General features: G+C 45.1%; 1 protein-coding gene across 1 annotated transcript in view; it reads right to left on the bottom strand.

Moving 5' to 3' along the window:
- Positions 1 to 22,023, bottom strand: part of Sel1l3 (SEL1L family member 3) — a 109,479-nt gene that overhangs the window by 9,733 nt on the left and 77,723 nt on the right. The window contains exons 15-20 of the mRNA XM_055623830.1: positions 20,535 to 20,711; positions 17,742 to 17,869; positions 13,910 to 13,993; positions 5,956 to 6,046; positions 5,737 to 5,821; positions 3,672 to 3,781 (exon numbers count right to left, since the gene is read on the bottom strand). Coding sequence (XP_055479805.1) covers positions 3,672 to 3,781; positions 5,737 to 5,821; positions 5,956 to 6,046; positions 13,910 to 13,993; positions 17,742 to 17,869; positions 20,535 to 20,711 — 675 coding nt within the window. The remainder of the gene's footprint in view (positions 1 to 3,671; positions 3,782 to 5,736; positions 5,822 to 5,955; positions 6,047 to 13,909; positions 13,994 to 17,741; positions 17,870 to 20,534; positions 20,712 to 22,023) is intronic.

Here is a 22,023-nt window from a genome sequence, read left to right on the forward strand (position 1 = left end):
CTAGAAATCCACAAAGAAAAACGGGGGCGGCCTTTCAAAGAATACCTAGTCCTCTTTTAATGTCCTCCTTTTGACCTTGTCTTTCGATGGCTGCTGATAATAATTTATAGGCCACAAACAGGCTGTTTCTACCAGACTCAACACCAGTCCATGCCGCAACCATGGCTGACAGGACAGACAGCAGCTGGCTTGTGAGTACCTGCTGTGTGGGAGGCAGGGTTCTGCCTTACACATGATCACTTCATCTCATAACCAGGGATCAACGTTGGAACTATCATCTCCTTATCTGACAGATTAAGAAACTTGAGGCACAAAGAAGTTAAGGGATGCTCTCAAGGTCACCCAGCTAGAAAATGGCAGAGCAGGGATTCAATGCAAGAGCACAGGATCCAGAGACTCCACTCAACCTCCAGCACACTGCCAAATAGCCTCGAGATGAGTATGAAGCGCCTGTCAGACGCCTGCACACATTCAGTAGAATACACTCCATTCTCCTCTCTTTGAAAGACCGGCACTCTCAAAGCCTTAAGTGTTAGAAGAAAAAAGAAAAAGTGCTTATAAAATTGTAAGGACTCTGATCAATGGGAAAATAAGATCAAAACAAGTGGCAACTAGGCTGGAAGAGCAAGCATTTGTATGCAGCGCTGTGGCGGAAGGTTCATTATCAAGTAGGCGAATATATAAAGAACTAATTATGACTTGAGTTTTAAAAAGTATCAAAGGACCAATAGATAACCAGGCAAAGAACAAGAGTAAAGAATCCACATAAAAAAGATATGATGAGGATTCATCATCAACACATGCAGATGAAACAGTCCTTTTTACTAGTAATTATGTAAAAGCAATTTGAAAAGAGAATCAACTATCAGCCTGTAGTTACTCAGTTAACAGAATTAAACTATCTGTGTTGACAAGGTTTCTGTCATCGTCCTCTGCTAATCTACTGCTCACAGAGATAATGGCTGGAAAATATAAACCAGCAATATCCTATTGTGTAGTCATAAAACCATTGACACTCTGTGACTCAACAACAGGCTTTCTCAGCATAAACTGAGTATTCAAATGAGGGGGGAAAGGTGAAGACACAAAAGTTCATTAAGGCCGAAGAGGAGGCACTCCCCAGCTCCTCCTTGGGAGACTGTCAATCCCAAGAGAGCAGGAATAGTGTTGTTGTTGTTGTTTTGTTTTGTCCTCGCCACTGAACTGTATGTAACACAGTAGGACTAGGTCAGTACCTGTTTAATCAATACGTTGCCAAACAAAAGACTAAGCATTCACCAGTGAGCACCAGTGAAGGAGACTGTACGTATCAACCCAGTGGTAAGATTATTTTCAAGGTAGCACCCACACTGGAGATGACGTAACAGTCACAGCTGGTGGGCGGAGTCTGGGGGGAACATGAAGACATTGTGAAGAAGAGGAAAGCCCTAGTCCAGAGAGAAGACTCAGCGGCTAAAAGTGCTTGTCACCAAGCCTGAAGACTTGAGTTCAATCCCCAGGACCCACACGGGGAAAGGAGACAATTGTCTCTCTTAAAGTTGTCCTCTGACCTCTGCATGCATGATATAGCATGCTTACCCCCTAAACACACAAACCAATAAACAAAAGTAAAAAAAGGAATAAATAAAAAACCCTGCCACAGAACTTGAGGTACACTTGTTGATTTTAGTGTTTTTTTTTTTGTTTTGTTTTGTTTTTTGCCTTTTAAGATTAAATAATACTGGCTTTGAAATACAGTTTTCCTTAAAACAAACCAACAAAATTGAAAGTCAGTTTATCAGACTTAATTGTAAATGATGGCTGATAACCAAGATTGTATCTTTGGCAGATCTGGAAGAAATAATAATCAATAGAACATGTTCACTAAGCATACTTGACATGGGATCAGACCTTTATAACAAACACCTCATTTAATACTCCCATCCCCCGAGGGAAGGGCTATAATGACCCCAGTTCATAGATGAAAAAATGGAGACCCGAGTGAGGGTTTAGTGATTCATCATCTACAAGTAACTGAGTTGGAGAGATGTAGGAGTCTTTAATCTGGGCACAGAACTGTACTGATGTAATGCCTCTGTGAAAGAAAAGAAGGATGAGGCAGAATTGAGTTTCCAACTTTGCTCTGTGACCACACACCAGCCAGCCACTCACACAAGCAGGCAGCAACCTTCCCATCCTTCAATGTAGAAAAGAGTCTGAGATCTTCACATACCTCCAATTAGGAAGCCAAAAGGAGATGAGAAAAGAAAAGATGTACCATTGAGACACAGCTAGCAACTGTTGAAGACAAGATCTCCTAAGATTCCTGGGCAAACTTTTGAAAGGCAAGCAAGATGCTTGAACAGTTCTGACCTATCTCCCTAAGATATTCATGAGTTAGAAATGCAAAAATATTAACTTCACAGAAGTCACCAGTTGTGGATTCCCCCAAGGGGTCATGTGCTTGAGATCTTGGTCCCCAGCTGGCAGGGCAGTTTGGGAAGGCTGTAGAACCTAGAGGGGTTGGAGCCTTACTGGAGGAAGTGGGCTGTTGGGACTGGTCTTTATACCCTACAGACTCACTTCTTTGACAAGCCAGACTTCTTGTCACATAGAACCAAAACCCTTTGCTCATGAGTTTCTTTTGGTCAGGGTATTTTATCCCACCAGGTAGCTAAAATAAGCTTGCCACTGATACGGCATTCTGACTGCATGCATTCCTGGTATGATGCTCTTCCGCCAAGACGAGGGCCTTCCTGTGCAGCCTAAACTGGTCTGAAACTCACAATCCTCCTGCGCCTGCCTCCTAGGTGCTGGAAGAACCTACTGTGCTTCCAGAGGTATTCTTTCCCCACATATATAACCTTGATGTATTCATAAAGAAACAACAACAAAAAAACAGACTCAAAGAAAGAGAGGGTCGTTCTACAAACTATCTAACCAGGACCCTTCAGAAGTTCTAAGTTATGGAGACACAGAAGGACTGAAGAACCATCACAGATTGGGGATTGGAAAGAAAGGTAACATGCACATGTCATGTGGCATCCTGCTTGGGGTCCTAGAACAGAAAGGGGACACTGGGAAACTGGTGAAACGTAGTTAAGACTGGAGTTAGGCAACTCTACTGCCCCATTGTCAGTGCCTTCATTCAACAGGGCCATGTGGCTGGAAGAGAGAAACAGTACAGAAGCTGGATGAATGGTGCTGGGAACTCTGGGTTCTGTATAACCTTTCTTTAAGCCTGAAATTAAAATTAAAAGATAAGGTTCCAAAAAGGTCATTGGGATCAAGTCCCATCACTCAAGACTTGACTCAGTGTGGGCAAACCACTTCCTCCTGTGGCCTCACCTCTAGGGTTTTGAGTTTCTATGCCTTGAGTTAGTATTATAGAATGTGGTAGAAATAATGTAGGTTTCCAAAGAGGCGCAGCCTGGGCTATTTTGCTTACAGTCAGTTATTTGACCTTGAGTGATATATTACCTTGACCTTTCTGTGGGTAAAGCACAGTGTGGAAATTCCAGCCCTGTGGGCTTGGTGTGAGACTGGCAAGGGGAGGGGTGGGGAACAGAGCCAGTGCTCTGTCAAGATTTGCCTCACACAACTGTGGGGAAGCGTGTGGCAGTGACATCCAGCCATGCTCCTGAAGCTCCTTAAGGCTGCTAGGTCCCGGGCCTTGAGAGACAGTTGCTTACCTGGGAGTCTCCATCCAGGGCTGCTTGGGCGTACATCTGCACAGACAGCTCCAGATCTTGGGACTGATTTTGGTGGCCATAGTAGTAAAGGTCTCCCATTTTCAAATATGCTGCAGAACACACACCACGTATCTACTTGTCAAATGGTTTTATTTCCAGGGGTGTCTGATTCGTTCCCCATAGGTTGGGAGAGCATATATGCCTATTTTGAGTGACACGGTGTTATGACATTGTCATCTAAAATTTCATGATCTAGAAACCATGCAATCAAGTTACAGAAAAAAACGCAAAAAAAAAAATGTCATAATGACGAATTGGTGTGGTGGCGCACATCTTTAACCCCGGCATTTGGGAAGCAGAAACAAGAAGATCTCTGTGAGTTCGAGGCCAGCCCTGTCTACATAATAAACTCCAGGATAGTCAGAAATAGTGACTATCCTGTCACTATTAGTGAGACACTGTCTCAAACAAACAACAAAACCCAAAAAAGCTCATACTATTCTAAGAAAGTTTATGATTCTAATTTTGACAATATTCTATGCAATCTTGGCCCACATGTTGACACCCTTATTGTAGACCAACATGTTAAATCACTGTAATAGTATGTTTACATGTGCTTGTAAAACCCTGTTCTAGCTTTAATTGTCAGCCTCTAACTATAAAATTGATACAACCTAAAGTCACCTGAAAGGAAAACCTCAGCTGATGAATAGCCTAGGTAGGATTGGCCTGCGGGCATGTCTGTGAAGAACTGTCTTGATTAGTGATTGGTACAGGAGGGCCTACTCCACCGTGGGCGACACCAACCCTAGGAAGGTGGTTCTGGGCTATATAAGAAAGTCCATAAAATAAACATAAGCCATCAAATTAGAGCGCCAGAGAACAAGCCAGCAAGCAGCATTCCCCCCTGGTTTCTGTCTCCAGGATCCTGCCTTGAGCATGCACCCCGACTTACCTTGTTGATAGAATGTGACCTGGATGTATATGGCAAATAGACACTTCTCTACCCAAGCTACATATACAGGGTGCTTCTATCATGGCAACAGAAGGCTGAACAGATATCTTTACACTTCCTTTGATGAAAGTTTTATGCCCAGAGCTCTTCCATCCATAGACATATTGTATTCCTCTGTTGGCTCCCTGAACAGGTCTGCTTGGGAGAACCTCCGTCAGCAGGTTCATAACCCATGAGTTGAGGCCCTTGAGTCTGTGTCACAGCTTCAGTGCTGCAGCCTGTCCTACATATGTCCTATACCATCTTGACTGTTTCAGCCATGTAATTCATCTGCTTAGGTGTGTAGCTATAACTCAACGCCAAAAGAGAAAAGCAGACTCCATCTCTGGAGGCTGCACAGAGGACTTTCACCATTGGAATTGGGTGCCAGTGTTGGAGGAGCACTAAAGGGTGAATGGGAAATAGGAGATGACTTGGGGATCAGTGCTTAGGAAGCAAATGTCATCCTTGGGGTACAAGAGGGAGGTAAAAAAAAAAAGATGGATGTGATACTGTCAGGGCTTCATGGACCTGTGAGAGCTGAGACCAAAGATGAGAGAGTTGCCTGGTGGGGGCTAGAACACTGAAGGGGCTCCTGCCAGAAGCTAGGGGCAAAAAGAAGAAAACCCAGGAGGTCAACCTGGGCCTCTTCCTCCCTCCCATGAGGCAATCTTCCAACAGTGCCTCCAGGCGGTAGACTTTCTACTGAATGCCCTGAACAAAGAAGACTGGGCACTGTAGTTCCTGGAGGCTGGCCTCTACCCAGAGACCAGAACAGAGGGCCTAGGAGCCCCTCTGTGGGCGGGAAGACAAAGGGCAAGCCAGGGAACTGCAACATAACAGCAGTCTCCTTAGAGATGTCTTGGTTTGGAAGAAGTTGTTGGTTTGCAGGACGTGCACAGCAGGAGGCTGACAGCAGCTTAGCTGTGACCTTAATAGCAGACATTTTTCACTTTCTTCCCTAATTGTTTAGAAATATCACACTCCATATCAAACTGTTAGATGGTCGCTGTTAGTAAAGATTAAAACCTCCCCAACACCCCTGTTTAGCACCTGTTTTGCTATACATACCAAATGAAGGAGCATCGATTTGAAAAACAGAGAAATTATAGTATCGCCAAACACAATTAATGCCCAAGTATCTTCCAGCCAGGTCCTAGGAGGGAAAGGGGAGAGAAAGTTAATTCACTAATATCTCGGCCTAGTGACTAATTTCGCCTCTGTAAAACTCAATTTATTGTCTTTAACCTCAGAGCTTGTACTGAGAGAAGAATAGAATACATTACTTACTGGCCGCTCCTCGCAGATGTGTGCTAAATTTGTCTGTGACACTTCAATTCCAGTTTCTGCTGCTAAAACATAATACAGCAAAGCTTCGTGCCTAAAAATAGATGATTAATAATAAATTTCATATAGTGGCTCTTACTAATACTCAGAGAGCTTTATATTCAAACATAAGAGGGCACAAAAATAAGCAGGTTTTTAAAACCGCAAAATCATGAGTTTTTTCCCCCCTCCCTTAAATAAATACTGTTGTTAAAAATACTGCCTGCACTGATTTATTTTTCCTTAAACGCTGAAGGGACAGATAAGGCCAGAGCTACTTGATACAACAGCTACCTCTACTGGTTGAATGGCATGTGGCCGTGCAGGCTGGGGACTATCCGCAGGCCCTAGGTTCTCGAAGCCTTCCTTCATCTTTTAGAATGAGTGGTATTAAGAAAAATCCCTGAGCTTTACAGCCCTCTGTTTCTTGAAAGGCTTTCTAGGGCTTAGGGTTCTGAACAAGCTTAATTAAGCTGGGCTTTTGTTATGCATTAGAAGTTTGACAAAGAAAAGTGGTTTACAAGTGCTTGACAGCAGTGGTCAAAAAGTACGACAAAATAAATGTTGAACACAGCCGGCAATTGCCTAGGATTTAGATATGGCCCTACACCCACTGACAGAGGGAAGGCAAGAGAACACGATGGTCCTGGAGGATGAGGTAACCCAAGATGCACCAAATGGCCTTCACGTCTCGCCTGTGGGGTTCATCCTGAAGGGAAGAGCCAGAACTATGCACAAAGACTACCGTTGGGAGTTCACGGGAGGGCTGCCCCGATAAACCAGGAGAGAGGAAGCGGGAGATAACATCTGTCTGCCTGTGAGTGGTGCGGGGACTCCATGGCGTAGCGTCCAGATGGGGCCGCTCAGAATACTATCACAAGATGGTGCGGTGGGTCCACAGTCCCAGCCCTTGAAAGGCAGGAGCAGGGCGGTTCAGAGTTCAGGCTCATTCGTGGATGCCCAGGATATTGGAGGCCAGTCTGGGCTCCATGCTACATGAGACCTTGTCTAAAAAAATAACAAACAGCTGGGTGGGGGTTGAGGCTCAATTGGTAGAGTGCTTGCCTACCATGTACAGAGGCCTGGGGAAAACAAACAAACAAACAAACATGTGCATACAGAAGACAAAACTCTCCTGGTCAGTGCCAACTCATCATGCCTCTCTCATTTGGTGAGAGTGCATGCAATTTTTATTTTCTTTTTTTTTTAACTACCTGCTTCCTTAATTATGCATGTGATCCAGTTTATGAGGAAAAATGAATCATAAGTAGTTGTTCCCAAAGCTTACTTTTCACTCGGAGCAGTTGATTTTGGTAATGCCTTCTTCGTTTTAGCTCCACTTAGGAAGTGGGCTGGGGGGAGGGTAGGGAGAGTATGGGGGAGGCAAAAGCAGGCAAACAGTCTGAAGTCATCTCTGCTAAACAGCTGTGGGGGAGCAGCTATGGAGGACCATGTCAGACCTTAAAGAGGTGTTTGGAGATCAAACTAGGACGCTCAGAGCTTCGGTCAGACCTATGTGGGCCGTGGGCCCTATGGCTACAAAAGGAGCCAATTCACAGCCTATGAGAGACCCAAAGCAGCAACCCATTAGCCGTGGCTCATGCTAAGGAGAGCTGAGGTCAGCTGAGCAGTGCCCCCTGCAAAGACAAAGTAACAAGCCCACAACTGTACAGTAAATACCACCCAGGCTCCAACAAGCAAGCTTGGGTAGCAAATTCCTCAGAACAGAGCAGGCCCCAGAGAACATGTCAGCGGGACCCAGCAGAAAGCTACCTCCTTCCACAACAAGGTCTAGTCTTACATATTCTCTGTCTGTCTCTTCTTTTTGAGATGGGGTTTTATGTATCTGTACCCCAGAATGGCCTGAACTTGCTCTGTAGCTGAGGATAACTTTGTGTTACTATTTTTACCTGCTAGATACTGAAATTACAGGAGTGTGCCACCACCATTGTGCTGGGGCACGAACCCAGGGCTTTCTGTGTGCTAGGCAAGGTCTCAAGATCTCAGTTCTTTCAGAGTTAAATGGGTTGTACTCATGCCTGGGTTTCCACCCAGAATGCACGAGGGCCAGGTGACGTGACACTTGCCTTTAGTCCCAGCACTCAAGAGGAGGCAGAGACTGGAGCTGCTCTGTGAGTTTGAGGTCAGCCTGGTCTACGTGCTCCAGAGCAGCCAGGACTACATAGAGAGATCCTGTCTCAAAAATCGATGAATGAATGAATGAATGAATGAATGAATGAATGAATGAATAATTTAAAAGCTCACAAAGGTTTACAGTCCAAGGTCAAGACCTGGGCCTTGAAGAAATGAAATGCGGCTCACATGAAAACATAAATGCTAAGAGCTTCTCTTGAACAAGAGAAAACTCATCTGGCTATGAGAACCGAGAGTGAGAGGTGAGCGTGAGATTGACATTCTCCATAAGAACAGTCCCTAGGAGAAAGCTTACAATGGCACAGCCTCATCTCTCAGGTTACCTTGGTGATAGGGAGAAGAGAGTCTTCTGTTGTCCAATTATTATATAAACCAAGAGGAAAGTTTACAGGATTCTAAAGCATTTCCATCAAGGAAGAACTGAGCCCCATCAAAATGAGATGTCCAAAAGCATCTCTGTCAATATCAGTGCTCAACAGAAATCCACCTCATCTACCGTCTGCCAGAATCAATCACCAGATGCCTGCGTGGCTGATGTCATCGCATTTCCTCCTGAAAATCGACATCTACAGGGGAAGAGACATTCCAGACCAACCTTCCCCACATATTAAAACTTCAGAAGGGCTGAGGAGATGGCTCAGTGTACAGGGGCTTGCTGTGGACACGTGAGAACCTGAGTTCAGATTCCCTGTGCTGACATAGAAAGCCAGGCATGATAGCATGTGTTTGGAACAGCATGTGTTTGGTGAGGACTGAGATGAGAGAGGGCAGATATAGGCAGATCTCAGGGGCTTGCTGGGCAGCCAGCCTAGCTGAAATGATGAATCCAGGTTCAGCAGGATCCTGTCAACAAATAAGATGAGGAACAAAAGAGGAAAAAATCCCAAGTCACCTGTTGCCTCCTCATAACACACACAAACACACACACACACATGCACACAAAGATTTCTGAGACACAGACCTTCCCATATGTCACCTCCTAGCATTCAATTGACTATCTCAGCAGAAATCATGTGAAAGTATTATTTACAGATTTTCTACTTGTGCATTCTGGAACAAACATTTGCTCAGCATTTGCCCAGAAGGTAGACTTCAATGCTTTCCTGCTCTTCTGTGAAGTCCCTCGAGGTTGAGAAGGGTAACTAGTATTCCCATGCACAGATGCCCAACTCTTTCATGACAGTCACTGGGACAGAAACGGTGAACAGGCACAAATAAGAAGGGATTCACGGAGAACGGACTGAGACACATTCTCTGCCTTCCGTCTCCGACCTGGCATATAATGTCTCTAGCACCTTCCTGATAATACATCTTCATAACGGCTTATTTGGCCACCTGCTGTAAATGGTGAGCTGAAGCACCTCTGAGTGGTTTCTCAAACAATTATACTATTTCCTCTGTGCTTTTTTGTGCTAATGTCTGAAGCAGCTCAGACAAGAAAGATGAGGGGTGGGGAGAAGCACCTGACGCTTAGGCTCTCCAGTGGAATTCATTGCTGCATTACGAAAAGGTGACTCTCTTCCATCCTCAGCTTGGCATGCTTCTTTGTCTCACAGCAAGCCAGCTGCACACTGGCTAATCTCTAGCGTTAAGCATTTGGGGTACGTTGAAGACAAAGAGCAGTGAAACTCACAGCTGGAAGAGAAAATACGCACAAATAAAGCGGACAGAAATGAAACATGACGGGTGGCCCAGCCTTGCTAACTCCTTCTAGTGTCCAAGGACCGCCTCCGGCACGACAAAATTATCTTCCGAGTTATGCTGATGCAGCAAAAATCCCTTTCTCCGGCATGGTCCTCCCTTAAACAATCCCACATAAATCTTAGAACAACAGAAAAAGCCACAAGCGCATCAAACTGACACATGTAATTTAGAAAGAATGTCCAGGGGCTGGGGACATTGATGGATGCCTTAGTTCTATTACAGCAAAACAGAAGGTGCTTCACAGTCGGCGGCTGTTTACTGGGGGGGAGGGCTGGGGGACTGGGAGGACAGCCTTAGAAGCACTTTACTCCAAATATATTTTGACAAAGATCTTCCCACTGTGATGGATATAGATGATTTTTTTTTCTGTCAGACTGAGGTCTCAAAAACAGACTGATTGCATCAGCCATACTTAGCATCAGGATTAAGACTGGCAAGGACGAGGAGGGGCAGAGGTGTATACATGATGGCAGGACAGCAACGGGAAAGCATTCTTGGGGGCAACCAGCACTGCGAGGCCGAATAGGTAGCAGGCACCTCTGCCGAGACTCAGGGACCCCACTGGAAAGTTTAATCATCAGCAGGTCCTTCGGCCCAATTTTCAAGCCACATGGGGCTTCAAGACAACACAAAGGACACGCAAACATGCATGAACAGGAGAATGTTGGTCTGTGACAGCAGAGGATATGCCTCAAGGTTATCTAGAGGCAGGAATTGAATCGTAGAAGCATGTTAGCTTGAAAAAAGCAGTTGAAGAATTCCATGTATCATGACTAATAATGTAAAGGCTGGAAGGAGGCCAAACTAGGCCCCCTGCGTGCAAACACATCCATGGAGAGAAGAATCTAAAAGCAAACAAGAGGTGGGTGCATAAGAAGATCTGGCAAGAGGTATTTCCAGGGACTGGGCTGGTGGTGGCACAACTCAGTCCGGGAGGGGCCTGCAGGAGTTTCACCAGCACAGGACCAGAGCCATGCTCATTGTCTCTCCCTCCTCCCCCTTCCTATCCTTTCTTCTCTCCCTTCCTCCTTTTAAGCTTCCATCCTTCCCTGGCTGGCCTGGCATTCACAGAGATCTACCTGCCTCTGCCTCCTGAGTCCTGGGATTACCACCATGCTCAGCCCTCTCTCCCTTCTCCTTTCTTCTCTTTTCTTCCTCCCTTGATTTCACTAAGTTGCCCAGGCTGTCCTAGAACTGACTGTTGTCAGTCAGGGCTGGCCTTGAACCTGAGAACTTTCTGACTCAGTGGTGAGGTCCAAGGCATGCACTGCTCCCCTCAGTTCATGATTATTTTCTTAGAGAAGACCTTGTTGGTCTTTACTGTTAGCTTCTGAGCTCATGTCTGTGTCATGCTATTTTGTGTGGGTCTCTATTAGGTAAACAAAGAAAAACCAGTCAACTGATTCAAGCCACATGTTCAGTTCAAATGCTTGGCTCCCTTAACTTGGATTCTGAATTAGCCCTCTTTCCATTCTTGTCGCCAATTAAGTAAAAAGTAGATTCTTTGTCACTCATAATCCCATCAAACAGAATGTCTCTGGCTTTACTATATTTTATTCAAGAGTTGCTCTCTTGCAAATTGAATGGCTTAAATTTTTTCAATCTTACTTGTTTTTTCTTTACTTCTGCTCCCGAAGTCTCCTTTGCTAGAAACTCTGCTCCCTGCCTGGCTAAGAGAACACTCTACCCATCCTTCAGGCTGTATTTTCCCTAATTCTCCCATCAAGGCTGTTGCAAGCCTCCCAAGCCAGGTAGCATCTTTTCCTCATCCAAAACTTCAAAGACAATGTCACTATCCTTCATCTATTTGTCTTGTTAATTCACTTAGAAGTTTCTGAATGCTTCCCGGGTACTCCCGGGTGCAGGGCACTGTGACAGCTGGGAACAGACATGCCCCATGATGGACAAAGGGGGAAACGAGTTGGGCAGGATTCCAGGGTAGAAGGAATGGCCAGTGCAGAGGCCTGGAGTTGGACTAAACACAAGCCATGTGAGAAAATACACGTGCAAGAGGAGGGTCAGTGAACAGTCCCCAAGCGTGACTATTGCCATCCTTGCTGTCAGTGGTGACGTGGCCTACATTTAGGCCCTATATCTATTTTTTTCTCTAAATAATGCTTTTTATTTTTTGAAAGTTCTGTACAGTTGGGTTTTTAAACTTTTATTATTTTTAATTGTGTGTCTGTCTGTCCATCTATGCTGTCATGTGCACATGAGTACAGGTGCCCACAAAGGCCAGAGGTATGACATTCCTCTGGAATTAGTTGTGTGCTGTTTGCTGCGGGTGCCGGGAGGCGAACTCAGGTCCCCAGGAAGTGTCCTGCATACCCTTAACCGCTTAGCTACCCCTGAAGCCTACTGCAGTGGCTCTCAACAGAACCAGAAATTCACGCACAGGGCAGCACACACCCACATTCTCTACCATGGACACCCACGATGTGTGCAAGAGAGCACGTATGATGGCTGAGTTCAAGAAAGCAGACAAACCCAGCACATTCCTATTCGTGTAACCCTCCGTGGCAGGCTTTAAAATGTGCGAGCTGAAGTGCTTTGTGAAGTTTAATTCAAAAGCAGGCAAGGAAACAAAGCTATCAGCAGACCCTCTGTGTGGAAACACAAGCAGCGGACATCTGAGGGTGCGTCTCCAGGCCTCGAGGTGTTTGCAGACACCTTCCTCTTTGAGGAAAACACCACAAAAGAATACTTTGATAACTGGGTGTTTAGTTCACCCTAAGAAGCCTGTGAGAAGAAGAGCTGGGAGGTTGAAAGCGAAGTTATAGATTGGAGAGAAGGTTTTTGTTTGTTTGCTTGTTTGTTTTTTCAGACAGGGTTTTGCTATGTAGCCTTGGCTAGCCTGGAACTCACTATGTAGAGCTGGCTGGCCTTGAACTTTTTGTGATCTTCCTGCCTCAGACTTCCAGAGTGCTGGGACTAAAGGTCTGCACCACTGCTCCCAGCCCTGGGGCTGAGATTCTTAGGAAACAAGATATAACACAGCACAGATGTGTTGAGGCATGAACACAGCTGGGGTTAGTCATTTCACTTACAGAAACTTCTTCCTGATCATGCGTGGGGAAGCTATTGATAATGAGCTGTTCCAGGATGACAAAACAAACATTTATATTTGGTGCTTTTTCAAGAGCCTCATTTCCCAGCATGCTTTGATTTAAGATCCTTGCTCACTGAGCTGTTGGTTTAGCCATGGACCAAAAGGGGAAATGGCATCCTTTTGGGCCTGTGCTTTTATTTTTAATTAAGGTTCATGATCTATTCTAGGTTTGGTCTAATGTCTTTGAGGCAGTGGACCGAGGGGATTTCTGATGATTTGCATATCCATTTTCGTTATTATGGAAATACCCGGATCATTTAGGCAATAAACCAGCTAAGAAAATGTGGCCTGAGGGAGCAAAGATAGAGTGCTAGACTCCACAAAAGAAAACAAAATGGGGGTGGGGGGGGAAGGCAGATGGCACTTGAAAGCTGCCTGACGATTTATAAGATCTCCGAACAGTGAGACAGGGTTTGCAAGAGTCCGAATGGAGTCTCATCTCTTCAGGACAGAATGGGTTGTCCAAGCAAAGCTTGGAAAGGGGCATCTGACAACTCTGGCTTCCTAGGTGCAGCCTACTATTTGTGAAGGGGAAGGGCAGAGCCCTGACCCAACACGCTGGTATATCTTCTTCCCACCCACCAAGCAATCACCTGGCAGGGTAAAGAGGACTCTCACCAGGGACGGCCCATGCAGTCTCTAACTCTACAGCCAAGAAAAGCAGGTTTGGAGGAGACAGAAGTCAGTGTATGTGTGTGTCTCTCAACTTGATGAATGTGGACACTCCCGCCCTAGAGAACTAATTTTTGTGTATAATTAAACATGGAAATGCAATGTTTTCCAATCAGCAGCCAATCAGTCTGTGTGACTCTGAATCTCATTACTGGAAGACTGTGATCTCCCTGCAAATTGCTCTTTTGGGTTGCATTTTAAGATTTGTTCTTCCAAGACTATTTTGACAGGTTGAACATGAAGGGCTGAGGAAGTTTACTCTGCAGGCCCCGAGCTTACCACAAACCCTCCAGGTAGGCATTGAGGCCTTTGCGAATGACATGCCCCAAGTATCCATTTTTCTCAGCCACATGCTTTGCCCATCTGAAAAAGAAAGGAAAGAGAAGGGAAATGATGCAGACTGCAGGAGATTAAATAATCACCTTTCCTCACATGATCTCCATAAATCCCACTTGGGGAATATTTTCTTGTTTGAATTTTTATAAAGCAACAAAAGCAGAACAGAATATTAAGAAGGTAAAGAGGATGCATTTTGAGAGCTCTGTTCAATGTCCTCATTTGCGAACGCAGAGCAGCAGTCTGCTATGGAAACAAAGACACGCAGAACACATAATGTAACATTCTCCTGATACAGAGAGACATCTCGGCCAAGGGTTCTGTAACTGCTCCTATTAAAATAAGTTTACTGGAGCTATCAGAGGTACAACAGGGGTTTAGTATGTGTTAGACCCTGGATTCAAACCCTGGTACCACAAAAAGTAAATAAACAAATAAATACACTGACTGACGTATGGTGTGGTGCTTAAGGTTTCTTTATCTTTTTCATCTGCTCCCTAATGCATCCCGGAGGGGCTTAACAATGAATTAATGTGCTGTAATCGTGGACTTAAATCGCTAAAGATATAATATATAAAACTTTGCTAAGTGTGGTGGTATACACCTTTCATCTCAACACTTGGGAGAGAAAACGGGATAATTTTTTCTGAGTTTGATGCCAGGTTGGTCTGCATGGTGAGTTTCATGGACAGCCAGAACTACATAGAGAAACCTATCTCAGAAAAATAAAAAATCAAAAGTATGAAAATGAATAGGTACCAGTTAATAGAAGGGGAACATAGAATAACTTATAAAACAATTGATTAATACAAAAAGGTTAATAAAAGATATGAAATGAACCAGATAGGATAGACAGGAAATAATAAAATAATATATTTTATAGGTTTATTTACTTTATTTGGTGTGTATGGGTGTTTGCCTTTGCATATACATATACCACATGCATGCCTGGCACTCTCTGAAGGTCAGGAGAAGGGACTGAATTCCCTAAAACTGGAGTTATAGATGTCTGTGAGTCCTCAGGGGTGTCCTCTGCAAGAGCAATGACTGGTCTTAACCCCCAAGCCGTCTCCCCAGCCCTAAAATAGTAGATTTTAAAACCAAGTGTATCTACAATTGCATTGAATATAAATGAGCTACATATGCCAATTAAAAACTAAAATTGTCAGGCAGGATAATTTCTATATAAAACTCAATTTATGACGCTTATAAGAGCTATACATAAAGAGAAGGGTGATGCAGTAAGGGACAGAGAAAGAACTAAAGTAAATGGAGACTAAGGCAGTGCCCACTAATAGACATAAAAAAGAACACTATGAAATTATAAAAGCGTCCACTCGAAAAGCAGAATAAATGTATGTGATCCAATTACACAAGTTCAAGATATACAGTACAAAACTGACATAATATAAGGAAGGAAGTTAAATCTTTACACAGAGAGAGTTCCAACACATTTCTTCAGTAAATGACTTAACAAGCAGGGCAAGAAAAGCCAGAAGGAATACGGAAGGTCTGAACAATGTGCGCAGGCACTGCACCCAGCGAGCTTAGAAGAGATTGTTTTAAAGCATCTAACAAAACTGTCCTCACACTGCTCCCCAAGCATGCTTCAGTGAGTTCCCAAGGCGGCGGTCACTGAGACTATGCTCTCTGATCATCAGAGACAGCAGACCACTAAAAAAAATTCACACCGTGTGAACGCTCACCCCGAACACCCTACAGAACAACGAGAAAAGACTTCAAATTAGCCGAGGCTTTATCGCTAAGGTAAGGTCAGAATGGATTTGATCCCAAATGTCTTTAGAAAAACATCCTTTCAGAGAGCCAGGCTACAGGTGAGATGTAGCCGAGGGCACAGTCAATCATGTTTCTTTTTTCCTTAACTTTGTAGGTCGCAGACGGTTTTTCTTTGTTTGATTTGTAACCTGTTATAAATGTTTGCAGAGCCCTGCAGAGCAGGCACTAAACCACATTGCATCCATGAGCTCCAGTGGGCCAGATTTTGAGAAGCATTTTGGGTAGGCCAAACTTTAAAAATGTGCCTCCTTGGCGGCTGGAGAGACGGGTCAGTGGTTCAGAGCAATTGCCGACCTTGCCGCTGAACCTGGTTCTGGCCACAGGAGGCCCACAGCTGTTTATAACTCTAGTTCCGGGGGATCGGATGCCCTCTTTTGACCAGTGTGGGCACTGCATCCGCACAGTGCACAGATATACGTGCAAGGCAAAGCACACATACACGTGAAATAAAAAGAAATAAAGCCTTTTTTAAACACGCCTCCTTCTTACCAGTCTTCAGGAAGTTATTGCAAGATAGATTCCAACAAAACATTGGAAAGAGAAGAACTGAGAAAAACAAGGTGCAGCCTGGGGAACCAAAACACTGCCAAAAACAGAGAGAGGGAAGGGGAAAACCCAACATGGGACATGTTGATCTCAGAATGACAGCACTGCCCCCCAACCCCCAAAGGTTCCAGGAAAAATACTACCAAGAAGATAAACTTGATAGAACACGCTATGTGTCTGGGCATGCTGAGAGGGGATCTCAGTGGCAGGAGAATTTGATCAAGAATAATAATAATTGAAAAAAGACGGGACTGGAAAGATGGCTCCACAGTTAAGAGAGCTGGCTGCTCTTCCAGAGGACGTGGGTTTGATAACCAGCACACAAGTCTGGCTCACAACCATCTGTCACTCCAGTTCTAGGCTATCTAACACCCGCTTCTTGCCTCCTTTGGCACCAGGCATACACATGGTATACAGACATATGTTCAGGCAAAACACCCATGTGCATAAAATAATTAAATTAAATTAAAATAAATAAATAACTATTTTTTAAAGACTATGGAATATGACACGCATGTATAAGAATAAAAGTAACACTTCCTCAATAGAAGCCTGTACAAGAAAGAAAAGCTAGGGTAGTGTGATTCATGTCTTAGTCATATTAATTCAAATCTGATGCTCTTCTAAGCAAGACACAAAGCTTACGGGGAAGCCTCGGAGTGGTGGGTCCTGAGAGGTGGCAGAGAAAGAAAAGTATGTCTTCATTCTCTTGGGAAGCATGGCTGGACAAGGCCTGTGATGGAACTGCTAAAACAGTACTGAGAGCTTGACACTTGGAGGCGGAGGCCAGGAAAGAAGAGCTAGAAGGCAGGTGCTGACTTAGTCTATAGACCAGGAACTGGATGGGGGAGCGGGGGCAGTGATTGCTTGTTTTGTCTTACTGAATTTTTTAATTAAAAAATTTAAAGTGCTTCACCTGTCAATCATTTGGTTTTTCTTTCACATTTTAACAGTATATGCTTTAATTTTATGGCTGTTTTACCTACATGTATGTCTACGCAACACGTGTACCTGGTACCTGGAGGGTAAAAGGGGGAATTGAGACCCCCAGAGTTGGACCTAAAAATGGCAATGAGCTGCTGTGTGGATGTTAGGACCTGAACTCAGGTGTCCTGTGTAAGGGCAGCAAGTGCTCTTAATCTCTCAGCCATCTCTCCAGTCCCAATTATTTGTGTTTTTTTTTCTTTTAAATCTACATGCATGTGTAAATGATAAATGTAAACACTGAATTTTTAAAAGTGCAAAGAGAGATAAAGAAATAAACAGAAGGGGGAGGGAAGTGAGAAGAGGAATGGAATGAGAGAGGATAGGAGGGAGAAAAGAAAGGAAGGAGAGAGGAAGGGGGAAGGGAAAGAAAAATATCCCTTTTGCCCGGCAAGGTGAATGGAGGACATGGCTTCCCAATGGTAGGCGACATTTAAAAGACTCTTACACAACAGCTTTCTCAGGATCTCTGGGGAAGGTCTCCAGGTTGCCTGTGATGTAGTAAAGCGAACACCACAATGTCCCTTCGATGTGTCCCCCTTGGGCAGCTTTGTGGAAGTAGTCACCAGCTAGTGTCTGTAAAGAGAGATGAACAAAGTCCCTGTCATTACTGCAGAGTCCTCCTGGCTGCAATGGCTTTGGCAGAGCCAGGGTCGGGAGGTATCCCAAGCACCACATTATCACAGGCTTACGTCTTCTCACACTTTAAAGCAAACCAGGTCAAGAAATAGCTCCAAAAAGACAGTTCATCCCAGAGACCTGGGAAATACCATCTCTCCAAGAGCCATTCTGTTGATTTTGTTTACCCAATAAAGAAGACACCATGGAACCAGGAGCATGTTGCCGCCTCATTGGGTCCTCACAAAACCCCTGCACGCTTGATGGAAGGGTGTGACAGGAGTCACACAGGGTGACAACTCAAGCATTTGCTTTCCTAACCTCACTTAATACCTTTCTTTACGCTCATGCACAAAAATGGCACTTCTAGTGGCAAAGTGAGAATTAGAATGTGACGGGGAATAAATCCACACGCACAGATGTGTGGGAGGGCTACCAGACATTTGCAATGCATAAAAATATCAGCATTAGTGCAGTCGGGGAGAGGTGGAGGGAAAGAAGAAAACAAACATGTGTGTGTGTGTGTGTGTGTGTGTGTGTGTGCTGACTCCCATTGATCGCCAATGTTTTTCAGAAGTCAGTGAACTATTGTTTTTTTGTTTTGCTTTTTAACTTCTTATTTTTTCACTTTTTATTTATTACAATTTATTCACTTTGTATCCCATCTGTAACCCTGTCCCTTGTCCCTTCCCAATCCCTCCCACCCTCCCTCTTCTCCTCCTTCCCAGTCCACTGATAGGGAAGGTCCTCCTTTACTCCCATCTGACTTGGGATAGTCTCCCATGAGACTATCAAGTCTCATCAGACCCTCTGCATTGTCTTCCTCTGTGGCCTGGTAAAGCTGCAACCCCTTCAGGGGGAGGTGATCAAAGAGCAGGCCATGAGTTCATGTCAGACACAGTCCCTGTTCCCCTTACTAGGAAGCCCATTTGGACACAGAGCTGCCATGGGCTACATCTGTATAGGGGTTCTAGGTTATCTCCATGAATGGTCCTTTGTTGGAGTATCAGTCTCAGAAAAGACGACTGGGTTCAGATTTTGTTTTTAAAAAGCTTTACAGGCAGGAAGGGCATGGGATTGTATCCCAGCACCCTTTCTGACAATCTGTGTGGCCTTATCCTTTTCAAGCCTCTTTTGTTGTTTTCAACTTTAAAATCTAGGTGAGAACTTGTCTTAATTTTTTGTAAATAACACAAGTGGCTCCTGACACTTCCTAGTGGGGAGTGAAGTGTGGGTTACATGAGAAGAGGGGTTCTGAAGGTAAGACTGGTATCTTACAAAGAACACCTCCCAACTCACTCTGATACCCCTTGCCAAATCTAGGGCGACCATACTATTGTCCATCCCAACATCTGCCACCTCCATTCATAATCTCAGTAAATGTCATCACTGACTGCTCCCCGTTCTCATATCCCCAGGCCAACCCATCGGCACCCATCTTCAACATATCTTTGGTAGCCAATCACAGAAGCCCTGGCTTCTGCCGTTCCATCTCTCATAGATGCGGACTCAACCTCCTGTCCTCCCCTCGTCTCCTTCCTAGTCACTAGAACCCTGGAGGGGTCCTTGAAAGCATGCCCCCTTCACTCAGATAGGCTCCTACTTCATGACTGTCATTGGTGGCTTCTCCCTCGGCATAGAAGTCAAGTCTCACCAGGTCCAGTTCAGGGACCTCCTCGACCTCATCTCCCGTTTGTCCCCCGTGCCTCTCTCTCTTAGCCTTCCTGCTGGTCTTCTAGCATGTCAAGCCTGCCTGCATCCTTCTAGGGGTCTTAATTTGTCCTTACTACTCTCTGCTTCTGGGTTGTTCTCTTAAATATCCATAAGATCCTTTAGAAGCCTTTTCAGTATCCCCTAACCAGAGAAGGCTTTCTGGGCCTCCCTTCTAAAACAGCATCTTCAGTCTCCTCTGGTCCCTTCCCCTTTGTCCCTCTCATCAGGGCAGAGTCTGCTGTGCCCAGTGCTGTGTCCCCAGAGACTTTAGTGTGCCTGGCCTACATGTTACAGTTCTGAGTTATGATTCCCATCAGCAGTGTGACCGTGAAAAGAGAGGATTCCCATATCATACCAAGGGCCAGGTCCCAGTTCAAACTAACCATATGACTCAGAGATCTGGTGACCTATTGTATAAGGCAGACACAGTCATAGCTGAGGCTTCAGAGGCTGGGATACATGGATCTTACTTCCGAAGTACTTGACACTTGGGCAAGTGCCCAGTAAACGCCCCATATGCCCTCTGCTCTTTGCTTTGTAACTTTGGTCGAACCCGTGGCAACTCTATCCACACCTGCTCCTTTCTGCTCCTTAGAAGGTCAGTCTCCCTGAACTTTCTCTTGCTCTCTCACGGTGGACCATTTCCCTTTCGGTCCTCTACTCAACCCTTCCTGCTCTACAAAACTTTTTGGCTGCTCTGGTTCTGCTCCCTGGAAGTCCTTAGATCACCTCCCAATGGCTAAAGGCATTCCTCAAGGCCATCATGCTCTCCTCACTAGACCACGAGGTTCTTGAGGGTAGGTACATGCTTCACTCTCACATCCCTCTCACACTGTGGTGCCTAGTCCAGCCTGGCACTTCCCATACCTTCCCCACAATCCCCAGCTAGCCACTGGCCAGGTTCACTCACCAGATTCCTTCCGGGAACCCCTGGGAAAATGCCATCCAAATACAGGACCCCAAGATTGTAAGATGCATCTGGGTTCCCCATTTCTTCTGCTTTCAACCAGTACTTTGCTGCTTTGGCATAATTTTTCCTGAATTTGTGGTAATACCATCCGAGGCCATTGACAGCCTGATGCAATCCCTGAATTTTAGAACAAGAGGAAAGTTATTATTATTTTTATTATTATTTTAATGACATCGAAAGACATCTGGAAGCAGTTGCTACAGCAGCGTTTTCCCAGAGTCTTCCCTTTCTCTTTTCCGAGGGGCAGATGGCACTAAAGAAAAGCTAACTGCTAGACAGCCCGGGCCTGCCTAAGAGACTTCCCAGGTGGATTTTGCCCGGCTGCTGCTGGGTTTTCTGCCTTCCAGCTCAATAGTGACGCTGGTCCCCAAACCATTGCTCAATGCCTATGGGCAGTTATGTAACACCCCTGCAAATGTCTCTCTTCGGGAAGGACATTTTCCCAGCCCTTCAATTTCATGAGGACTGGGCTGCAGCGGATGTTTGAGCTTGACTCCCACCCTGGCTGGGAAAATGCTAGGTGACCCGCCTGCCCATCTGTTGACTTCCTCTGCCCTAAACACCAACAAGCCTCCGAGGGCAGCAGCTGTGACAATCCACTCGCACAGCTTCGGTGCTTTGAGATGAGTTGGCATCCCCGGTTCTGATGGGATTTGGGGGCTGATAGCAGCAGGAAAGGATGGAGAGGAAAAGTTTCAAAACTGAGTTGGTAATGTCAGCTCTAGGAAAGGGGCTGTTTATGTCAACCTGTCCTCTAGTGTCCTTGTACTTACTGAGTGCATTTCATTGTGGACTCTCTCCTACTCTCAGAGATGCTCAGACCATGTCTTGCAGGACAAGAATAATCCCGAGAGATCCTCCTGCCCTGCTGTAACACACCTGTGTGCACTTTGAGCTCTCGTTTCTCACTCTTAGTCTGACCTAAAGAACAGTCTCATTGTGGAAGCATATCATTTTAGCCACTCCTTTCATCGGGGCTGGGTCGGGGGGAGACTGGCATCTTGGTTTTTATCCCCATCACTTAAGCAAGTGCCATGACACTTAAGCAAGTGCCATGAATGGAATGAATGAAAGCTTGCAGGCACGAAACAAAACTGCAGATCCTCAAGGTGGAGAGCCATACCTGCAGGCCACCGAGATACCCAGACTAGAAGTACCACTTGAGCATAGTCAGCACCATGACATCCCCAGAAGCATTCTTTTGAGCCTGGGACAATGTAAACTCTCTGTAAGTGCTGCAGACTCTGCATAAAGTTATAGACCAAACCATCCTATTAAATGGCAACAGGAGGTTTTGGGACACGCCCACAGTAAGGAGGCATCCGCATGGCTTTTCATTGCTCATTTGGAGAAGACACAGCTTGATTCAGATGAACCTGCCACAAGCTGAAAACTAGGATTTCTCTGGGAATTGTGCCAGGTTCAGTTC

Source organism: Psammomys obesus, unplaced genomic scaffold (genome assembly GCF_907164565.1).
Source record: "Psammomys obesus unplaced genomic scaffold, mPsaObe1.curated_primary_1811, whole genome shotgun sequence".
NCBI classification, from domain to species: Eukaryota; Metazoa; Chordata; class Mammalia; order Rodentia; family Muridae; genus Psammomys; species Psammomys obesus.